General features: G+C 36.8%; 1 protein-coding gene across 2 annotated transcripts in view; it reads left to right on the top strand.

Moving 5' to 3' along the window:
- The window catches only part of pth1r (parathyroid hormone 1 receptor), a 48,152-nt gene that overhangs the window by 24,172 nt on the left and 4,335 nt on the right, over positions 1-19,645 (top strand). Inside the window, exons 3-12 of one of the 2 annotated variants that reach the window (XM_051402130.1) lie at positions 3,427-3,537; positions 3,786-3,907; positions 8,225-8,319; positions 10,160-10,346; positions 16,290-16,443; positions 16,836-16,896; positions 18,215-18,281; positions 18,435-18,529; positions 18,987-19,128; positions 19,527-19,568. In XM_051402130.1, coding sequence (XP_051258090.1) covers positions 3,427-3,537; positions 3,786-3,907; positions 8,225-8,319; positions 10,160-10,346; positions 16,290-16,443; positions 16,836-16,896; positions 18,215-18,281; positions 18,435-18,529; positions 18,987-19,128; positions 19,527-19,568 — 1,076 coding nt within the window. Of the gene's footprint in view, positions 1-3,426; positions 3,538-3,785; positions 3,908-8,221; positions 8,320-10,159; positions 10,347-16,289; positions 16,444-16,835; positions 16,897-18,214; positions 18,282-18,434; positions 18,530-18,986; positions 19,129-19,526; positions 19,569-19,645 lie in introns of both variants that reach the window. The other variant, XM_051402121.1, reaches the window with a different exon arrangement.

Raw genomic sequence — 19,645 nt, 5'->3', positions numbered from 1 at the left:
AGAAAGTATATTTCCCAAAATGACAAACTATTTCTTTAATTGTAGATGTGAGGTAATGGCTGCCGTCACTTAATCAATTAATCAGTTAATTGACTAGACTAAAAATATAAAATATAACCATTTATTTATTCATTTCTTGTTCAAGTCTTTGTTCGAGGAAACATAAATATTCTTTAACGTGAATATGTGCTCCTTTTTTTGGTTTTACACAACAAAATAAACTGGAGTATTGACGTGTTAGTCGGACAAAACAAGCCATCACCTTGAACTTCTAATGGTCATTTAAAGTAAAATTATCAATTAATAAATAAAGATTAATCATTATTAATCTTATTTATTTATAGTATAATTAATAGTTAGTTCCAGCTCTATAACAGTGAACTATACCTATGTACTCTCTCATGGGCACGTTTCCCTGTCCCTGCCCTGTACATCAGGGACTGATTTAAAGACTCTAACAAGCCCATCATTCTGTGAAATGCTTGAGGTGCTGTTTTCAAGGTAGATTAGCACATGAGAACTGACATGCATACCTGATGATGTTGGAACACTTAATATGACTCATCCTGCATGAAGTGGCTGTTCTCTGACCTCTTTTGGAAGGTTGCACATGTTTGTTCAATAACAGTTAAAGGAATTAAGATAAACATGTTAGCTTAATAAAGAAAAAAACAATTGTGTCCCTGGTGTGGTTGTGCTTGATGCCTGAATAAGCACACATGTGCTCATTTAACATGCTTGATTAGAGATTTTCTTTACTTAATGGCACATGAATTACTTTGACTTCATTTCATTTGAACTTGAGCTGAACTTAAGTGCCTCATCTGGTTGTTTGTTTGTAATTATGTAATGTGGAAATCATTTAAAATCTGGGTAGTGGTTTGTGTTTCAGTCAAATTTAAGAGACTGTCAAGATTTGAGATAAAGTTCAAGGAAAGCCTTACTTGTGCGTTCTGATGACCCATGTAAGTGTTTTCCTTGAAGTGGTCATCAGGATTTGGACAGAATTCTCTCTTGTAATTTTTTTTCTTGTATTGTGGTGTGACCTTGAATCTGTGGGTTTAGGTAAACTCAAAGAATAGCAGCTAGTATGCATTTTTAGAACTTTGGATTTACATCTGTATTTGTCTTGCCTGTGTCCTGCCTGACCACCCCCGGAGTCTTTTTCTGACACTGTAAACTCGTGGTTTTCTGAACTATTATAAGAGAGGTGGAGTGATGACTATTTTAAAACGCTAGTGTGAGATGTGAATTGATCATGCAACTCTAGTTTCATTGAGAAATGATTAGATCCCATGTGAGGCTAAAACCTATTTGTTATATTTCAGCATTTAATTTGTTTTTATTTCTCATTTGTGCTTTAAATACACAAAAGTCTCCATTACGTGACAGAGACAAGGTTTTCATTGAGGGAAACACTGAGGTTTGCCTGGAGAGCACAGTGGAGGGATGTGGGTTCAATGCCCCAGACCTTGCAGTGTGAAAATAGCTCAGCCTTCAAGCTTGTGGTCTGGGTGTAGAATAACATCAGCAATCATTATAAAAAGGTTGCACGTATCATGAGAAAATGCAATATGTGTTTTGACATCTGCAAGTCCGAATCAAATGAGTTGGGGGGGAAAGAAAACCTTATTAAAAACCCCAGTGACATCACTAATACCAAAGTCCCCATAGTCACGTTTATATTTAAATCGTGGTCAAGAAATGTACGGGAAATTATACGTGTGTGTGTGTGTGTGTTCGGTGTTTAATTTAAGCCTGTTAGTAGGTGGTCCTATTGCAATAAAATCTGGCAAAAATGAACAGCAATTCTACTTTTACTCCCAGGATGTGTGGTCAGCGTGATTTTCAAAACTAAACGCTGTTTTTCTCCCACCAGAGATCTGTAGGAATCAGTCAGCTCCACTCAGTCTGCTCTTTAATTTTGTGCTCCAAGTGACAGGCAAATAAAAAGCATGTCGTCATTGCTTCAGATGTTTCTTTGTAAGTTTGATTACAGGAATGAGAAAATAATGGATCTACTGCAAAGAGAGGATAGTTTTAGTTTTATCCTTAGCTACTTATTAGTGGTCAAAGTGGGGCAGATGTTTTCAATAATACAACATAAATGCCAAGCCATAAGGGAGGCTCTTGCCAGGAATCTGTGGGGAAAGGGACTTTGCTCCCACTATCAGAGGGCTGAGGTCCATGGTTTGGCTGACAATTAAGGGGCTCTACGCTTTGAAAAGGCATTTTTTCCCTTTGAACCTGCAGCTCTTTGTCTGAACTAAGTATAGATGTATTATTACAAAGTCTCATCTAGCGCATTCTTGACTGAAACTATAGGACAAAGTCTCAAGACGTTCAAGAAAGTGAGGAAAATACTGAGAAGTCCACGTTATGATTCTTGGACAACTTTTTATATGCTTAATGTTCCTCACCACAATCCCAAAAATGTAAAATGTTTCATTTGATCAGCCAAAACTGAAATGTAATTACAGGATGTTATAATATCAGATTTTTTAATTGGTTTGCATGGTAATGTTTATTCATTAAGAAATGCAAAGATGACACAAGATGAGATATTCCAGAAGACATATGACAATTAAGTTGTATTGTTTTTATTTTTTAGTTGATCGAATAGATCAAGATAGGATAGATAAGAAATAATAAGATATTTTGCCGATAATTGTCAACAATTTTGATATTCAATGTTACAGTAGCAAATAGTTAATATTTTTTGTTTTATATTATTATTAGTTGGATATGTCAGTGTTTTGGACTGTTTGACAAAACAAGACAAGTAAGTCAATTAACTGATTAATTGGAAAAGCAAGATAATTCAATAATGACATTGATAATTATTAGTTTCTTCCCTATTTCAGTTGGATTTGATTATCTATATAACATTGTACTTTTATTTTGCCATAATCAACTATTCAGGATACTACAATGCAGCCAGTGTTGAAGGAAAAGATCCATGTTTAAACAAATTCCATACAATATTAAAACAGTATGACGCTATCAACAATGTAGCAGTTACGGAAATCTGCTGTAGCTGACAAACAAGCTTTAATGAAGACGTTAGATTCAATGGACAACTTGTTTTCAGCATGCTGGGAATTCCATGATTGCAAAGCTTAATTATATTACAATAGATAGAGAGTTGGCTCTCTGCGTGACCCATGTTTTCCTTAAACAACAAATATTTTTTTCTAATTTACAGTCACATAAACCACAAATTACAAAGCTGTTTCTCAGTGCTAATTTGCATGTGGGGTAGAGTTCATGCATCTGGCCTACTTTTTAAAGGCCAGCTGAATCCTTGAAAACATACAGCACTGATCCTCTTGCAAATGCCTATAGCTATGTAATGCTGGAACCAATGGAGAACAGCACTCTGTGGCTCTATTTTTAAAAGTCAGCGCTGCTTTTTTATCTCCACAGATGGTTTCTGCTCACCAGAATGGGACGGCATTGTTTGTTGGCCAGAAGGGCCTCCGGGAAAGCTTGTATCCACCACCTGTCCAGAGTATATCTATGACTTCAACCATAAAGGTAAGACTGGCCCTTGATAAAGTCAACAGTCACAACCCTGAAGCTCATTTTCAGCTGGTGAAAGAGCACCAAGCCTCTGATGTTGTTGCACACTGTACAATCATAATGTGAGCTCCCATCTGAAACCTTGTTTGCATTTTATACAATTATGCAGGTCTAATTAAGAATCAAGCTGAGGGTGAGTAATTGTGTTGGCAAACAACTGGCAAAATCTGTAATTAAAAATAGACTTTTTTGTTGGTGTCTAGGACTAGCATACCGTCGGTGTGACAACAACGGAACGTGGGAGCAGGCCACAACCAACAAGACATGGGCCAATTATAACGAATGTGCAAAATTCCTCTACCATTACAACCATAGCCATGAAAAGGTGAGATCCGCCTCATCTCCATTTATATGCTCATTGACACAGTTACAGTGCCTTCCTCCACAGTAATTAAGAGCAATAGCCTTTGTGAATGCATCGGCAGAGTAAATTGTCGTACTTTAGATATTACAGCCTTTCAGGCAACTATTGCACCATTTTACCCTGCAATTACAATCCCCCTTTTTGTAATACATTTTCAACATGCCTTCTCAGTAATGTACAGTGAGTGTAAACTTTAATCATATTTAATGAAATGTTGAGATGATGACAGTAGGAGATAATGACATGATGGTGGCTTTGTGATAATATGCGGCTGCAATTAGCTAAATGTCCATTCAAATATAAACTGGTGTCACATTAGTCTTAATTGCAAATTACAAAACTTGCCAGAAAGCAATCTATTTAGAGAAAACTAAGAACTCACTTGACTCAAAGCAGTTCGCAGGAGACAGTAAGAAGACATTTGGACCCAAGGAGTCTGCAGTGTACTGATGTGATGTTTCTTTCGTGGTAGTGATGTAATCAAACTGCAACAAGTAGTGTCACCCTGACATTAAAGGCTACGAATATGCTTAGTTGTGTAACATACCTGTTTTTTGTATTTTTCTTATATGAACTCAAATATTGTTAATGTATTAAATTTGTATGTACTACATGGACAAAATGGACACCTATATGGACACCTGAATATTACACCCATGTGTGCCTGTTGGACATCTTCCAAGATTTTTAAACCTGCCTGCAGGGACTTGCTTCCATTCAGCCACAGGAGCAACACTGAGTTTGGGTACGGTTGATTGGTGATAAGACCTGGCTCACAGTTGGCGGTCCATTTCATCCCAGGTGTCCATAAGGTGTTTGATGGGGTTCAGTGCTCTGCAAAGGCAGCCATTTCTTTATGGACCTCGTGTTGACCACAGGAAGCATTGTGACATTGGAATAGGAAAGGCCTTCAACAAACAAAGTTGAAAGTGCACTATTGTCATTGTAATATCACTGGAACCAAACCATGAAAAATAGCTACAAGAAAAGACAAGCATACACTTTTGGCCGTAGAATGTATGTATTTTATGTTTCCTTCTACTCTTGAATAGCCTGAGGCTAGTCATGTTGTATTTAATTTTTGTCATTTGCTGTTGTCATGATTGAAGAAAAGAGTTATATACACAAATATCAGTAGTTCCCTTGTGTATTTTAACATTATGCAACATTACATGGTCCAATGGTTACATTATATATACTATGGTATACATTTCACACAAACAGACATTTGTTACACACATAACTTCAACACAGCTTGAATACAGCCGCACATTGTGGAAAACTTTTATAATGAGGGTCAGTCTTAACACACCTTACAGTTTTAATTTCTCAAACTTAAACCTAATTAATAGTTGTTTTTATGCCTCTACGCTGGTGGCCAGAGGCATTATGTTTTCGAGTTGTCCTCAGTTCATCCCATTCTTGTGAACGCAATATTTTAGGAATGCCTTGAGGGAATACCTTCAAACTTGGCACAAACGTGCACTGGGATTCAAGGATAAACTGATTAGATTAGGTCAAAGGTTACGATCAGTGTGACTCACAAAACCCAATTGCCTGGACATAACTCAAGAATTGATGACCATATTTCACAACTCCTCAGACAAGGAATTGGCAACACTTAAAAGTCAAAGCTCAAAATCTATAACTTAGGAATTGATGCTATAATTATCACAAAATTTCACACATATGGTTAATGGGATTCAGTGATGAAGTGATGACATTTTTTACCCAAAAGGTCAAACGTCAGCTTTACTTTGACCATTATTTGGCCATTATTCAACACCATAACTCAGTAGCAGAAGGGGCTATTTCACAGTTGGTCAGCCACTGAATTGGTGATACTTTTGATTCAAAAGTTATAGGTCATTGTGACCTCAAAATAGGAGTTAGTCATAATTCAAGAAATAACTGGCTGATTCCAGACTATTCTGTCATTCATGTGACTGCAAACAATGTATTGGAGCACTCCCTGCTAATCAGGATCCTGTAAGTGAGTGAGTTTACTTACAGTTCATAAAGAGCACATCTAAAAATGACAGGAGATAAACAGAAGTTCCACTTTTAGTGTAGCTATATTCTACAAGAATACATTTTTACATAGTAATCAAGCACATGTGTACCAGTGAATACATGTTTTCTAACACGGCAGCCTTTTACTACATCAATACCCCATATGACTGACAAAGGTAGATGTGTCCTTGATTGCAGTTGTAGTGATTCTCGCTCTATCTTGTGTGAGGTTCAGATGTCAGAACATAACACTGGCAGTTAATAGGACTACTGGGTATTGTAAGAAGGGTGGAAAACAGCCATAACCTGGCAATAAATGGAAGAATAACACTTACTCAGCCATTGTTGTGCGTATATGAACACGTAAAATTGCATTATTCACAATAATGATGCTGACATGGCTTATGGCCTGGAAGCATTTGAGTAGTCTTGTCCTGAGATAACTTCTGTTATGAATTGGCGCTATACAAATAAAATTGAATTGAAAATTGAATTGAATAGTCTTACATATAAAATATTATTTATTTATATAAATGAATCCTTTGTATTGTTATATTCGAGTTTAGTGTTAAGGGGCTCTGCAGTTTGTAGTGTTGCTAATGGTTACAACAAGTATTGGATGAATGAGGAATGAATAGAGGTTCATGGAGTAATCAGTCACTCATTGATAAAATCATTCAAAGATCACTCAGGACGTTTGGCAGAAGGCATAGAATCATAGATTGATTTTTACTAATTTTTGCCATGAAATGATACAAACATCAGCTGTCCCGCATACACTTTCCTCTCCCCTGCTTGAATGTGGTCTAGCGGATGTGGATATAACCTCATCATGGTGCCCTTCCGTTTCTTTCTGACTTCAGATGTTTGTGTTGATGGACTCCCGAGGGAGTGGTTGCAGCAGTTAATGACAAATACATATGCACGAATGAAAGCCACACAGCACAACTGCCATACCACGGACCACCACAACTTAAGACACCCGTTTTTTGGCACAGGATCCTGATGCTAAATGATAACAGCAGTGGAGTATCTGGTTACATCACACGGGGCTCTTGGCCCTTTCAGCATGTTGACGCACAGTGGGTCTGGTTAGTGGCTCTCCTTACAGTGTCCTCTGGCTGCCAGCTCACTGCTGGAAGATCAAACTGCCCCACCCAGCGTTTCTCAGCTCTGCCACCCATGTCAAATGCTGTTTCCATCAGTAACTTCTGGGTGCTTAAGACATTTCTGTCACCAAGTGGCAATACATGTTCAAACACAAGTTAACACACCTTGAAGCTACGTTTTAGGGGGTAAAATGCCAATACATTGTGAATGTTTGAGAACATTCCTCTTTATCTGTACATTTACTTTGCCTGTAGTGAAAACATGCTCTTTCTAATAAATCAATTTCCTGAAGTTATCTGGTCACTAAAATTTTAACTTGTTGTAATGTTACTAAGCACAAAGAACAACCCCGAAGCATAAGTGTATTAAACCAAGTCTTGTAACATCTAACAAAAAATTGTACACCAAAATTAACTGAATAAAAGCCTGCATGTGATTTTACAAATTTGAGATGGATATACTTTTTATTTATTGTAAAGGATGTTGACCATGTGTTCACTGACTGAATGTTGTCTTTTCATTGGGGTAGCTGAAACCTCCTGAACCTTATCTATTGTACATGAGCATACAAATTTAGGCTTTCTGGAACAGTAAAACTAAATAAAAAATATGTGTTTTTCTAAAGTTTGGTACTCACTGCTATCTGAAAACATGATTTCTTAATATATTTATTCATGTGCAATGCTTTCAAATCATTTTTTTGCAGTCTGTTAAATCAATAATGTAACCTTGAATTGCCAAACTGCTATATGCATTAGGATTTTTTTAAATAAAAAAGTCAAGTGCACCTATAGATAATATAAAATATAAAGTGGTATTATATATGTTTTATATATGTTTTTTAGCAATTACAGGTATTTGGATTTATTCGTAGTTACAACAACATGTTTTACAGTCCACCTGTCCTGCTTACTAATGCTATTGTTACTACAATTGATTATTTATCTAAACACAAATCAATGGAGGTTAATTTTTAAAATATTTTTCCTATCATGGTAGCTAAAAAGAGAAGATAATTAGAGGTGTGTTTATTTTTTTTACACAAAAATACATGCAGTACCTCTAGCACTACAGCGGAGTAATCCTTTGAGTCTTTGTGTTCTCATCAATTTCCCTGCCCTGTTAACATTCTAACAAATGATCCTCTTCCAGCAGGAGGTCTTTCACCGTCTGTATCTCATCTACACAGTAGGGTACTCCATCTCTCTTGGATCACTCATGGTGGCTGTCGTCATCTTGGGATATTTCCGGTGAGTTGATGGCGTCAACAGAATCTTTCCAATCAGTCCTTTCAACCACAGACATTCCCAAAAGAGGGATTGAGAGACAGGGTCAGAAATTAAGGTTAGAGCAATGACAGAAAGGATCAAAACAGGGACTCTAAATTTTTAATGGCTTGGTGACACAATTTCTTACCATGCCATTTTTTCCATCACAAACAAAAAAAGCAGAGCGCATATTCATTTCATGATGACCTAATCGAAAAAAAGAGGCTTTATCGTGAAATTTTGCAATTTGCCATAGCTGCACAGGCATACAATGCAGTTTATTTTCTGTCACAGCAACAACATGAAGCATGCAAACTGTATCAAACATTACCTTTGACTTTTACTTTGACTTTTAACAGGCTATGATATGTCTACCTTTGAGGAGTCTGCCTCCAGGCTTAAAGTAATGCATGGTCCATTGTCTGACATTTAGGCTCTTTGTTATTTTCATGCTGATTTCAGGTTTCGATGACAAACAGCCAAAGCTTGGATATTGATTTTGTAATTCCACTGAGTTTACAAAGATTACTGTTATTAAGCATTAGAGTGTTAAGTGTGTCCTTTTTTTTCCCCAACTGAAAAGAAGGTAAAGAAAGTTCCTAAAAGATATGAACAATTAAGAGTAAAGCCCTCAGTAATTGTATTTGAACAGCTTTATTTCTGCTAATGTTGGAATGTAAAATTATTTGCCACAAATGCTGTATACATGAAGCTTATCTTGCCCCTCTTACTGGCAACTGTGCTTAAGTGAAGAAAAACCCTAAAACCAAGTTGAATTCATTTTTTGTGCTGCAAAAGCCTGATTATTTTTTCATGGCTAATTAATGCAAGGCATATTTGTAATTATTTGCTTATTTTGTTTAACATAGGGAGTATCAGGAATCGATGTGAAGGCGCTGTTTACCAATGTTCCCACCAGCGTGACTTACCATACAGGCAGGCAGTCAGAAGGCTTTAGGAACGCTCCCAACTGGCACCAGGAAATCTATGGGCCAAATGAGTTTAATAAGTTATCCCAGGGGCCCATCTGACATTCTGGCTCCGTGCTCCGGAGCACTCCAGCCATGTCTCCCCTTCAACATGTCAGCTTGTAGACAGGAGAGCTCATAAATGTTTTCCAGGGAGAGAAAAGGGATATTTCACATTAGCAGTCGTGTTCAGTATTTTTCACCAGGGAAATGTACGCTAGATTAGTTTTTGCCCACCACTCCTAAATCAATAGTTCTCTAAGGGTAGCTTGTCAGACATTCAGCTAACTAATGATGTTTTAGAGAAATAATAGACTTTTATATATGTATATATATATTATATTTTAGGTCAAGCTGGTTTTTGGAATTTCATAAAAACACTAACGAATATTCAGCAAATATTGCGATTGACTTTCTTTTTTTTAATTGACTAGTGACGTTGTCTTTATGGCCACTGATCCAGCCTGATTCCAATAGTGGAGCTTGACCTCAAAGGCCCACTCCACAGTGAACGCTCAGACAGGATGTTTTGGAAGAAATTTTGACAGATAAACTTGTGCTTGTCTGGAAGGAAATTTGCATGCTTTTCTCAACACATGCTTGCAATTTTGTTTTTACAGCTCACTTTGAGCCGAGCAATTCAATATTTGTTCGTTTCAAGCCCCTAAATCTCAAGAATGTGTTATAGTCAGCGCGGAACTCAGCTGGCTCTAATTAGGATGAGTATTGTTCGTGTGTGTGTTAAAATACTTACACACACTTACATGAAGGTGTGTCAGCCCACACTTGCATACTTTACTTACTATTTTCAAGAGATCTATCTTTTGACTTGTTCTTGTTTGTTTTCTCCCTAGACGATTACACTGCACCAGGAACTACATCCACATGCACCTATTTGTGTCCTACATGCTTAGAGCAATAAGTATTTTTGTGAAAGATGTTGTGCTCTACTCTGGATCGGCCTTAGAGAACATGGAAAGAGTCACAGTGGAAGACCTCAAGTCCATCACCGAAGCTCCACCAGCCAACAAAACACAGTTTGTAAGTACACTAACACAGCTAAAACACACCTTTAGATGGGCTCAACATGAAGCTCTCTGTCTTTAAAGATATACAAAGAGAAAGAAAAACACTCACTGAACTTCTTAAAGAGATTTCTTTTGAATATATAAGCTCTAACAATACATATGTAGTACTCGTAATGTACAGTATTTATGATACGATTAATAGACAATATGGCCAGAAATTGATTTTCTGTTCTTCTCCAAACAAAATCATAATAGAAATAATCCTTGTTTGATTGCATTTCATTCGCAGATAATTTGACTGTACTGTAGTTGGGTGTTAAACGTTTTGCTTCCAAAGAGGAAGTGGTATTTTGCAAAGTCTCACCTGCTTTTCCAGTGCTAGAGCAAATAAACTGTACTTTTTGTCAACATGCCAAGCTTTTACTAGGCCAGTACTTGGCTTTCCCTTTCAGAGTCAAGTTTAAAAAATGGGTAAAGACTGGGTACTTTTCATGCATGCTTTAATATGCAAACAAACAATTTACGCAATATATTTAGTAGACACTTTTATCTAGGGGCTCTCCAAATTGAGTTAAAGTGGATTAAAGCTGCTTTGTTAAAGTAGGTGACATGTGAGACAATGAAGGATCATAGGTGTTTGTGCTCATAATGTATACTAGTGTGTGTAGCAAATACTGTGGTGCCCTGATGAAAATGGAAATGGGTCCTTTTCCAAAAAATGTTGGGCTTTATCCTAAATGCTTTATCCTAATCAAAAACATTTAATCTTAATGATCTTAATCTTAATTTAATTTAACCTGAAGTGGAAAAACCTTAAATAACCAAGCTGTTTCAGAGATTAGACAGTGTTTGGTAATAAAATTAGGTATTTATTATTCACCTTTCATTTTTACATTTAATTTAATTTACTGACTGAAACTGCATATTGATTATAATTTGATCTATCTGTCGGATTCCTCCGCATCCATCTTCTATGTATTGGTTTATTGCAGTGGATCCATTCTGGGAATTTACACAGCACTGGGTTTGCAACAAAGCTTCAGCAATCAGCAGCTTTTTAAATACATTTTGTTCTTAAATTAAAAGAAGATAATGTTCATTTAAAAAAACATTTAAATCACAGACCTGTGTCTCCATTAAAGGCGTACAAGTCTAATTAAAATGCAGCCCCATGGCAAAACTCCTGCTGTAGCCCAACAATGCTTGTTAGAATACAAACTGATGAGAAAAGATAGAGATGACAATTATAAGCCTGATAATCAGTACGGAGAAAAAGGAGTGCTGAGAGGGATTAGCTTCTAATAATCATGGCATGACAATACAATGGCAACAGCTGAAGGTGGATAGCAGTGTGGAGATTGACTAAATCGATGTCTGACTAAATCAGTATGGACTCCTCAGACTACCACACATCCTGTCAATACAAACATCATAGCACATCATACTATCTGGATTTTTATTAACCTCTGTCCAAACAACAATAACCTATATTATGATAAATGTCACTTTCAATATTGTAGGCTATATTAAAATCCTAGGATACTAATTTTAAACTGGGACATTAATTAATGAATTATTTAATTTATTTATATATCATTAATACAATCAATAATTTGTGTGATGCCCCCATCCTGTTTTCACTGTTGCACCAATAACAGCCAGCAGGCCCCAGGGGAAATTCACATGGTCCAAAAAGCAATTAAAACATGTAACTTTAACACAAAAGCTGCAGCTTGCTGCTGTAACTCCTCTGGTTTTCCAATAACACTGATTCCTGAGTTCACTTTGTATTGTGGTGGTCAGGTCCAGTGTGTAACATTTAGGAGGATATTTTGGCAGAATGTAATGGAATATAATTTTTTCATTAGTGTATCGTTGTGTTTTCATTACCTAAGAATGAGTTGTTTTTTACCAGGACCGGGTCTGAGCTGTAGATGCTGTCAGATGCTAGTAAATCCTTCACACTGGTCCTTCAGCAATCATGACATTGTTAGCATATAAAGGGGTTTTGTCATCAGAAGATGCATTCATGTCTTATCACTTTTAAAAATAAGCCCAGCCAGTAAGCTGAAACAAAACATCCACATCATCTAAGTCCAATTTGTTTTCCTTCTTGTGGGTGTCAAACACTCTGACAGCTAAAAACTCTTGTGAAGACTTGTTACCCATATGTTACTCTGTGATTACTCCCATAGTTTCAATATTATACATTAGGAATGTTCAATTACTTTGAATTTCACAATTAAAGTGATAGTAGTTTCAAACAATAAGCTCAGAATAAAGCTTGGGCTGCCACAAGTGTAGATAATGAATCAAGACACTCCGTCAGAGAGAAATAACAGGCTGAAAATAACACAGGCACAAATGCCATTTTAAAATGTGTGGATTTTAGGGGGAGTATACTGTTGGCTGATTTTAACACATGCTTTAAGATTAGACTGTCAGGAGAGCCAAGAAAAATGCCTTCCCTTTTCAAAGGAAGGCTTGATGTCTATTCACTGTATATCCTTTCTTCAAGTGTGGTACATCTGCTCTAAATGCATTTGAATGTAAAATAAATAAAATGTAAATATAACCTTAAGTGCTAACTTTGTTCTCTCAAAGGTTATATATATATATATATATATATATATATATACAAATTTCACTTGCCACTAGATGCTGCACTAGAGCACCAGCATCTACAGACTAAAACAAATGGGCTTTATGGCCCACCAGACTCCACTGACAAAACCAATAATTTTACCTTGTAGATAATCATAAAACACACTTCGAGCTGGACAGAAACAAAATAAAACCGACTTTGGAGTTGTTCCACAGTCTTTTCGTCAATCACTAACACTGGTTTGGTTGAAATAAACCCTTAATTCACAGAGTTAGATGTGGAAACATTGGAGAAATAGGCTGCAATAGCGGCAACATAGCTAATCCTGGGGGAAAATGTGGCCACTGAAAGTATTTGTTTTTGCCGCTGACAGGCTCAGGTCATTATTCTAATTTTCTAACAACACTATGAAAGGGATCCCTACAGAGATTGACCTTTTTGTTAAAGAGTACGATCAATTTAGTTTAACCAGAAACAGCTGTTATAACGCTATCGCTCGCCACCAGACTCCCTTGACAAAAAGGGTCATTTTTAACTCACAGATCATCGTAACATTGTAACTTTATTCAAAACAGGCAAACTCACCAAAGGTTTCTGTCACTCACTTTGTTAATCCTTAATTCAGTGAAATAGATGAGAAAAACAGTCGCTCTGTCTCCTCAAAAGCTATGTCTCATCTCTGGCCACCATTAGTCCACAATATTTACATAACAAACAGTTGTTTGCTGCTATATTTATGTTCTAAATAACCTTTAAATGTCATAGCCTTTACATTTATTAAAGACAAAGTATTTTAAATGCATCCCACTATCCCTAGGATTTGTGTTGATATTAGATGATTCTGCAGTACATAATACATCCAATACATCCACACAACTATTCAGTGCCAATAAAGGAAGTATAGTGTGTTGCTTATGAGTACCTGAGTAGGCAGTATGCCATCTTTACCAGGTCGGCCCCATGTCAGTGTGCTGCTGGGAATTCAAGCAATCCCCTCATTTCATCTCCAGCTGTTTTGTTATGCTAATATTGTGATTCACACCCAACTCCCCAAAATGCTTCCATCACCTAGCTCTTGATTACTTGAATAAATTAGCTTGAAATAACCAATTAGGCTACTTTTTTTTTTTTTCAGAATTATGTTAACGGGATTGAAAAAGTTTTCATTGAATTGTTACATAACTTTAGAAAAAGAACTGATACATAAATGATTATTTTTGTATTTTAACTTAAAAAATAAAAAAAAATGTCACATGTAAGTGTACACAATATATGCTATATACACAAACCAGTACAGTTACGAAATAGTATGGCTTACATCCTGGCATGCAAGTAAGTCAGTAATAGTCTGCAGGCTCAGTTCAAAATGCATCTTTACAAAATTCTGTACAATTATGGTGATGTTTCTCTCATTCCTTCCTTCACTCCTTCTTCCATACTTGTGCTGGCAGTTTCTAGCACACACAATATCATATCTGGCAGAACTAAGGGGGAGATGGAAGCCAGCAAAGATGGAGGTGTTCAGTGGTGAACTACTAAGGTGACATGAATTGATACATCAAAACGGGCAGCCCTTCAAGGACACGTCACAACCAGGTGTAGGGTATTTGTGGATCTCAGTTTAGCCTCCCAGGTAGTTCCTACAGATCCTCTTCAGTTATTGTCTGAAACCAGCATCTGGTCATGAGCATTCGCACCATCCCATAGCATAATAAACTAAGCTCACTGGCATTTTGAGCATGCTAACATTCTCACTATAGCAATGCTACTACGCTACCATTTAGCAGTCAATAATATAATATAATATTAGCTGTTTACCATCCTAGTTTAGCCTATTAGCATGTTAACATTTTGCAATAAAGGCAACTGAGGTTGAGGAGAGTGATTTTGGTCGTCGTATTTGGTCGTAAAGCAAAGCAATAATGGACAAATTTGAGTTTGGTTTTGGTTTTTGACTGATTAAGTGAAAACTTTGACCCGCTAGTATTGTAGTGGAAAAGTCAGTGGATCACCAAAGTCCTCTGGGGACGATGAATGTTTGTACAAGTTGGCCATCAAGTAGACGTCAAGCTATTTCACTGATTAAGTGAAAACTTTGACCTTCCGGTGGTGTAGTAAAAGTCAAAGGATCACGAAAGTCCTCTGGGGACCATGAATGTCTGTGTTTTATGGCCAACCCATTAAATAGTTAAGATATTTTAGTCTGGAAAACTGGCGGACCAACACACAGACAGACTGACATTGCCATCTTGATTGTGAGGCTAACAACACTGGCACTGAACCTTATTTGGGGTTTTGCAGAATTATCCATCATCAAGGTCAGTTGTTTAAAAGTAATTAAAGTAATTAGATAACATTACTGACTTAAGTTATATAAGGCAATACCTTTCAACAACAAGGCAATTGAAAATGCTTCATAGCACATAAAAATTATTAAGAAAAGCTGTAGAAACACAAGGCGATGCCGAATGGTGCCAAATTTCATTTACGTTTTAAGCCTCGATTTAAAAGAACTGAGAGTTGTAGCATACCTTGAGTTTTCTGCAGTTTTCTCAGGTTTTCTGGGAGTTTGTTCCAGATACAGCATGTGGTGCATGTTTAGTTTTGACTTTGGGGGTAAGCAAGCAAACCTGTCCCTGGTGAACTAAGAGGTGTAATGGTTCATAAAGTAGTAGCAGGTTAGAAATGTATTTTGGCCCAAAACCAGTCAGTGCTTTTTAAACCAATTTTAAAATCAATTCATTGACATGCAGGAAGATCTGAAAACTGGAGGGACGTGTTCCACTTTCTTGAACTTTCTTGATGTCTCTAAGAGCAGAAATTTAAATCAGCCACAGCTGTCTGACTTAATGGACTGTGTTTTATTTCAGGTTACATCAAGGATGTATTCAGTAATCTGCAGTGTAATATTCAGGTACAGATTACTGAATACATATTCCACTCCCAAACCTTTTTCCTCTCTATTTAATGATGTGTGACTGCAGTGTAAATGTTATGGTGTTTTCAAGGGTGTGTTTGGTGTTGGGCACTTTTGAGTTTTGCTTGGCTCCATTGAACTGTGTACCCAACAACTACACTACCTGCAAACTACATCCAAATCAATCACTGACAAAAGTGGAAAGTGATCAAATCTAGATAGTTTGTTTAAATATCACCTGTAGCTGAAGTGTGAGGACCCCTATGTCCCTACACGATTCATACTGCCTTCATTGTGGAGCTATTGGTGCATTATAAGAGGACAAATGAGAGATGGAGATAATAACATATTTTAACAAGTAATCGAAGAGTGTGACCTTTTTGTGAATGTGGGCATTAATTTAATCTAATTTCCTTCTTGTTGTTTGTGTATAGATTGGCTGCAAGGTGGTTGTGACCTTATTCTTGTACTTCTTGGCGACCAATTACTACTGGATCCTTGTGGAGGGTCTGTACCTCCACAGCCTCATCTTTATGACCTTCTTTTCGGACAGGAAGTATCTGTGGGGATTTACTCTGATTGGATGGGGTGAGTTCTGCTTCATTTACATTCTACTTACATGCACATGATTACAATACGATTCGTGAACTTCATACGAATACACATACATTTGTAAAAGAAAGGGGGCTTCTGTCAGATCCCTTGCTGATATTGTATTAATACTAATAATAGGTGAGGACAATGGAAAATGACTCATGTCTGCGTCAAAATACTGCGTGAATATGGGCTTTACAGTTCCTGCATTGTACACACTGTGCGTATAAGTTACGTAAGCACAGCGCATACAATGTGGATGCTGTGCTACCCAGGTTCTACCCATATGAGGAAATTATGGACTCCTTAGGTAATTATTTATAGGGTTTCCTCCTATTTTAGTTTTTTTTTTTTTTACTTTTTTACTTTTTTTTTTTTTTTTCCAGGTATGCCAGCCATGTTTGTGACAGTTTGGGCAAGTCTGAGAGCCACGTATGCCGACACAGAGTAAGTGATCTGCATAAAAAATATACACATTATTAAATTTTTGTTAAGCTTTAATACAGAAATATTAAGGTCAGGAATTATGTGAGGCAACAAAGGCAGATGCAAACAGAGTTAATTATGAAGTACATTTTGCACGAGTAGTTTTATTTTGCTCATCTGAAGAAGCAAGTCTCCTTCAACAAATATGCATGTATACACAGCAGCAATACATACAGATTTAAGTTTCAAAGGCTTAAATTTTTCAAAGATAAAAATTAAACTAAGTGTAAAAATATTGATATTCTTCACAATTACTGATTACCAAAAATGCTATGAATTTCTGTGGTAAAGACAGGCTTGAAATCTAAAAAGATTTCAAGTAGATTCACCTTCATCTTTTGAATGGACTGAACTCGTCAGGGAGAAAACTGCCTCAAGAGGAGCCCTAAACCTCCTATTACAGGCACTATCTGCAGTCTCCACATTGGTCCTGTACCATGGTTGGACATTGAAGATTCTGGAGCTGAGAGATTACGGCTAAGCTGGTATCCAGCAGCTGTCCAGTGGAAAGAAACCACACATTTCCCTTCAGCAGGATAGCAGCAGAACATTTCTGCAACCCTTCTAGGCCTTTCTATGGGCAGGAAAACAAACCAAGCATCATAATAGCTAAAACTTGGCTTGTACATTCAGCAATGTACTTGTATTGCATTAGTGACTAATAATAAAGTCTATCTATCTAAAAGATGCCACTCTGGTTAATATCAACCCATTATCAATGATTTTTCCACAGATCAATTAATCTTGTTGCCAAATACCACAAAAAGAAAAGAAGAAACAACATACATACATGACCTCAGTGTCCTTGTTGTATGTCCTTGTATAACCCTCCTAAGAAGACATGTGACAATTTAGGCCAAGAGAACTGATTTGAAACCAACTTTAAAAAGGCACAGATTTTGTTATGTCAATGTCTTGGCGCAAAAAGATAAAACTCTTGTCAGAACTGTAAAAGCCCTTGAACATGAAGAGGGCTTTATATGAAGCCCAGGAGTAATGAATCAATCCATGAGAAATTAAGGCTGGAAACATCATATAAATATTTATTTTGACAAATTTAATTTATTTCTGAGGGGTTTCATGTGATATTTGTGTCTAGAACTGAGGTTGGGGTAGAAAGAGCTGGGGATAAAGTCAATTTCTATCTAAATCCTTTCATTCTGTGAAATGATGGCAGTGATCATCAGAGACACCACAGTGCAGAGGGATCCTGGATCATCACACCTTAATCCTTACTTATCTCTTGTTGATCCGTTTTGTTGTTGTTTATCTTCCGCAGGTGTTGGGACTTAAGTGCAGGCAATTTGAAATGGATATATCAAGTGCCTATCCTTGCAGCTGTAGTGGTGAGTACATGCTCGCTGCTTGGACTTTTCTCCTGCTGCGTAGGAAAGGACAGTGTTTCACTGCACCTGTGGCACTGCAGCTCTAGTATGAGACATCTTATTATGTTTGCAATGACACTTAATTATATCATTATGTTTCTATTTTCTCTTCAGGTTAATTTTATGTTATTTCTGAACATCATCAGAGTCTTGGCAACTAAGCTACGAGAAACAAATGCTGGAAGGTGTGACACAAGACAACAATACAGGTACTAAGCATTGTGCAAATGTATTTGTTTTATTACTGAACCTACAAGAACAACTTACGTCTTGATCGATTCCGTATATCATGTACTTGTCACCTGCATCACTGCCAGCGTGATAAAACCATGAATGCATTTATTCTGATTGCATTTGCATCATGAGACCGGTTCTGAAATGGGGATTATAAATGAAAAGGACAATGTATTTATAAAGTAAGGCTGCAACTAATGATGATTGTTATAATAACCAATTATTAGTCAGATATTTTTAGTTGAATGGATTGTTTAGTCTATAAAATGTTGGTAGATGCTGAACGATTCTTAAAAAAAGACATATTTGGATATTCAATTTAGAATGATTTCAACAGAAAACAAGCAGGAAAATCCTTATATTTCAGAAGCTGAAAACAGACAATGTTTTGCAATGTTGGTTAAAATGTTGTAAATGTTACTTCCTCTCCAGAAAACTGTTGAAATCCACGTTGGTGCTGATGCCACTCTTTGGTGTCCACTACATCATATTTAATGCCATGCCATATACAGAGGTGTCTGGAGTTCCCTGGCTGATCCAGATGCACTATGAAATGCTGTTCAACTCCTTCCAGGTAAAGCTGCTATTGTAGAAATGCCAGAAATGCTAATTTAGCTCTCAAGGTCCCAATAAATATTAATGTACCCTTTCAAGTTGAACAAATCTGATTGGCCTTATCAGGATTTCACAAGTCCTCAGGGTTAACATGTCTTTATCACCGAAAACACTGCCAACGTCTCAGGAAAACACTGAAGGGCATCAGTGTCCAGTAGTTGCTAATTGATGAGATATTTGGTTGTGGTCTGATCTTAATTATGATACAGAAAAAGAGAGGCATTGCTAATGATTGAAAATATCATACTAAATATGAAATTATACAGCTGAAATGTCATGTTGAGTGCACATTAAAGATAGCTGGCTTGGAAATTCATGGATGATGTGAGTAAAAAACGTTCTCTGATCTTTTCTTAGGGATTCTTAGTGGCAATTATATACTGCTTTTGCAATGGAGAGGTAAGAACTTGTTTTGCATTTTACATCAAAAACTCCTCCTCCTGGTATTTAAGCTTTTATATGGCTAAATACCTTCT

This window comes from Dicentrarchus labrax, unplaced genomic scaffold, assembly GCF_905237075.1.
Source record: "Dicentrarchus labrax unplaced genomic scaffold, dlabrax2021, whole genome shotgun sequence".
Lineage (NCBI taxonomy): Eukaryota > Metazoa > Chordata > Actinopteri > Moronidae > Dicentrarchus > Dicentrarchus labrax.
This window is presented reverse-complemented; position numbering and strand designations above follow the sequence as displayed.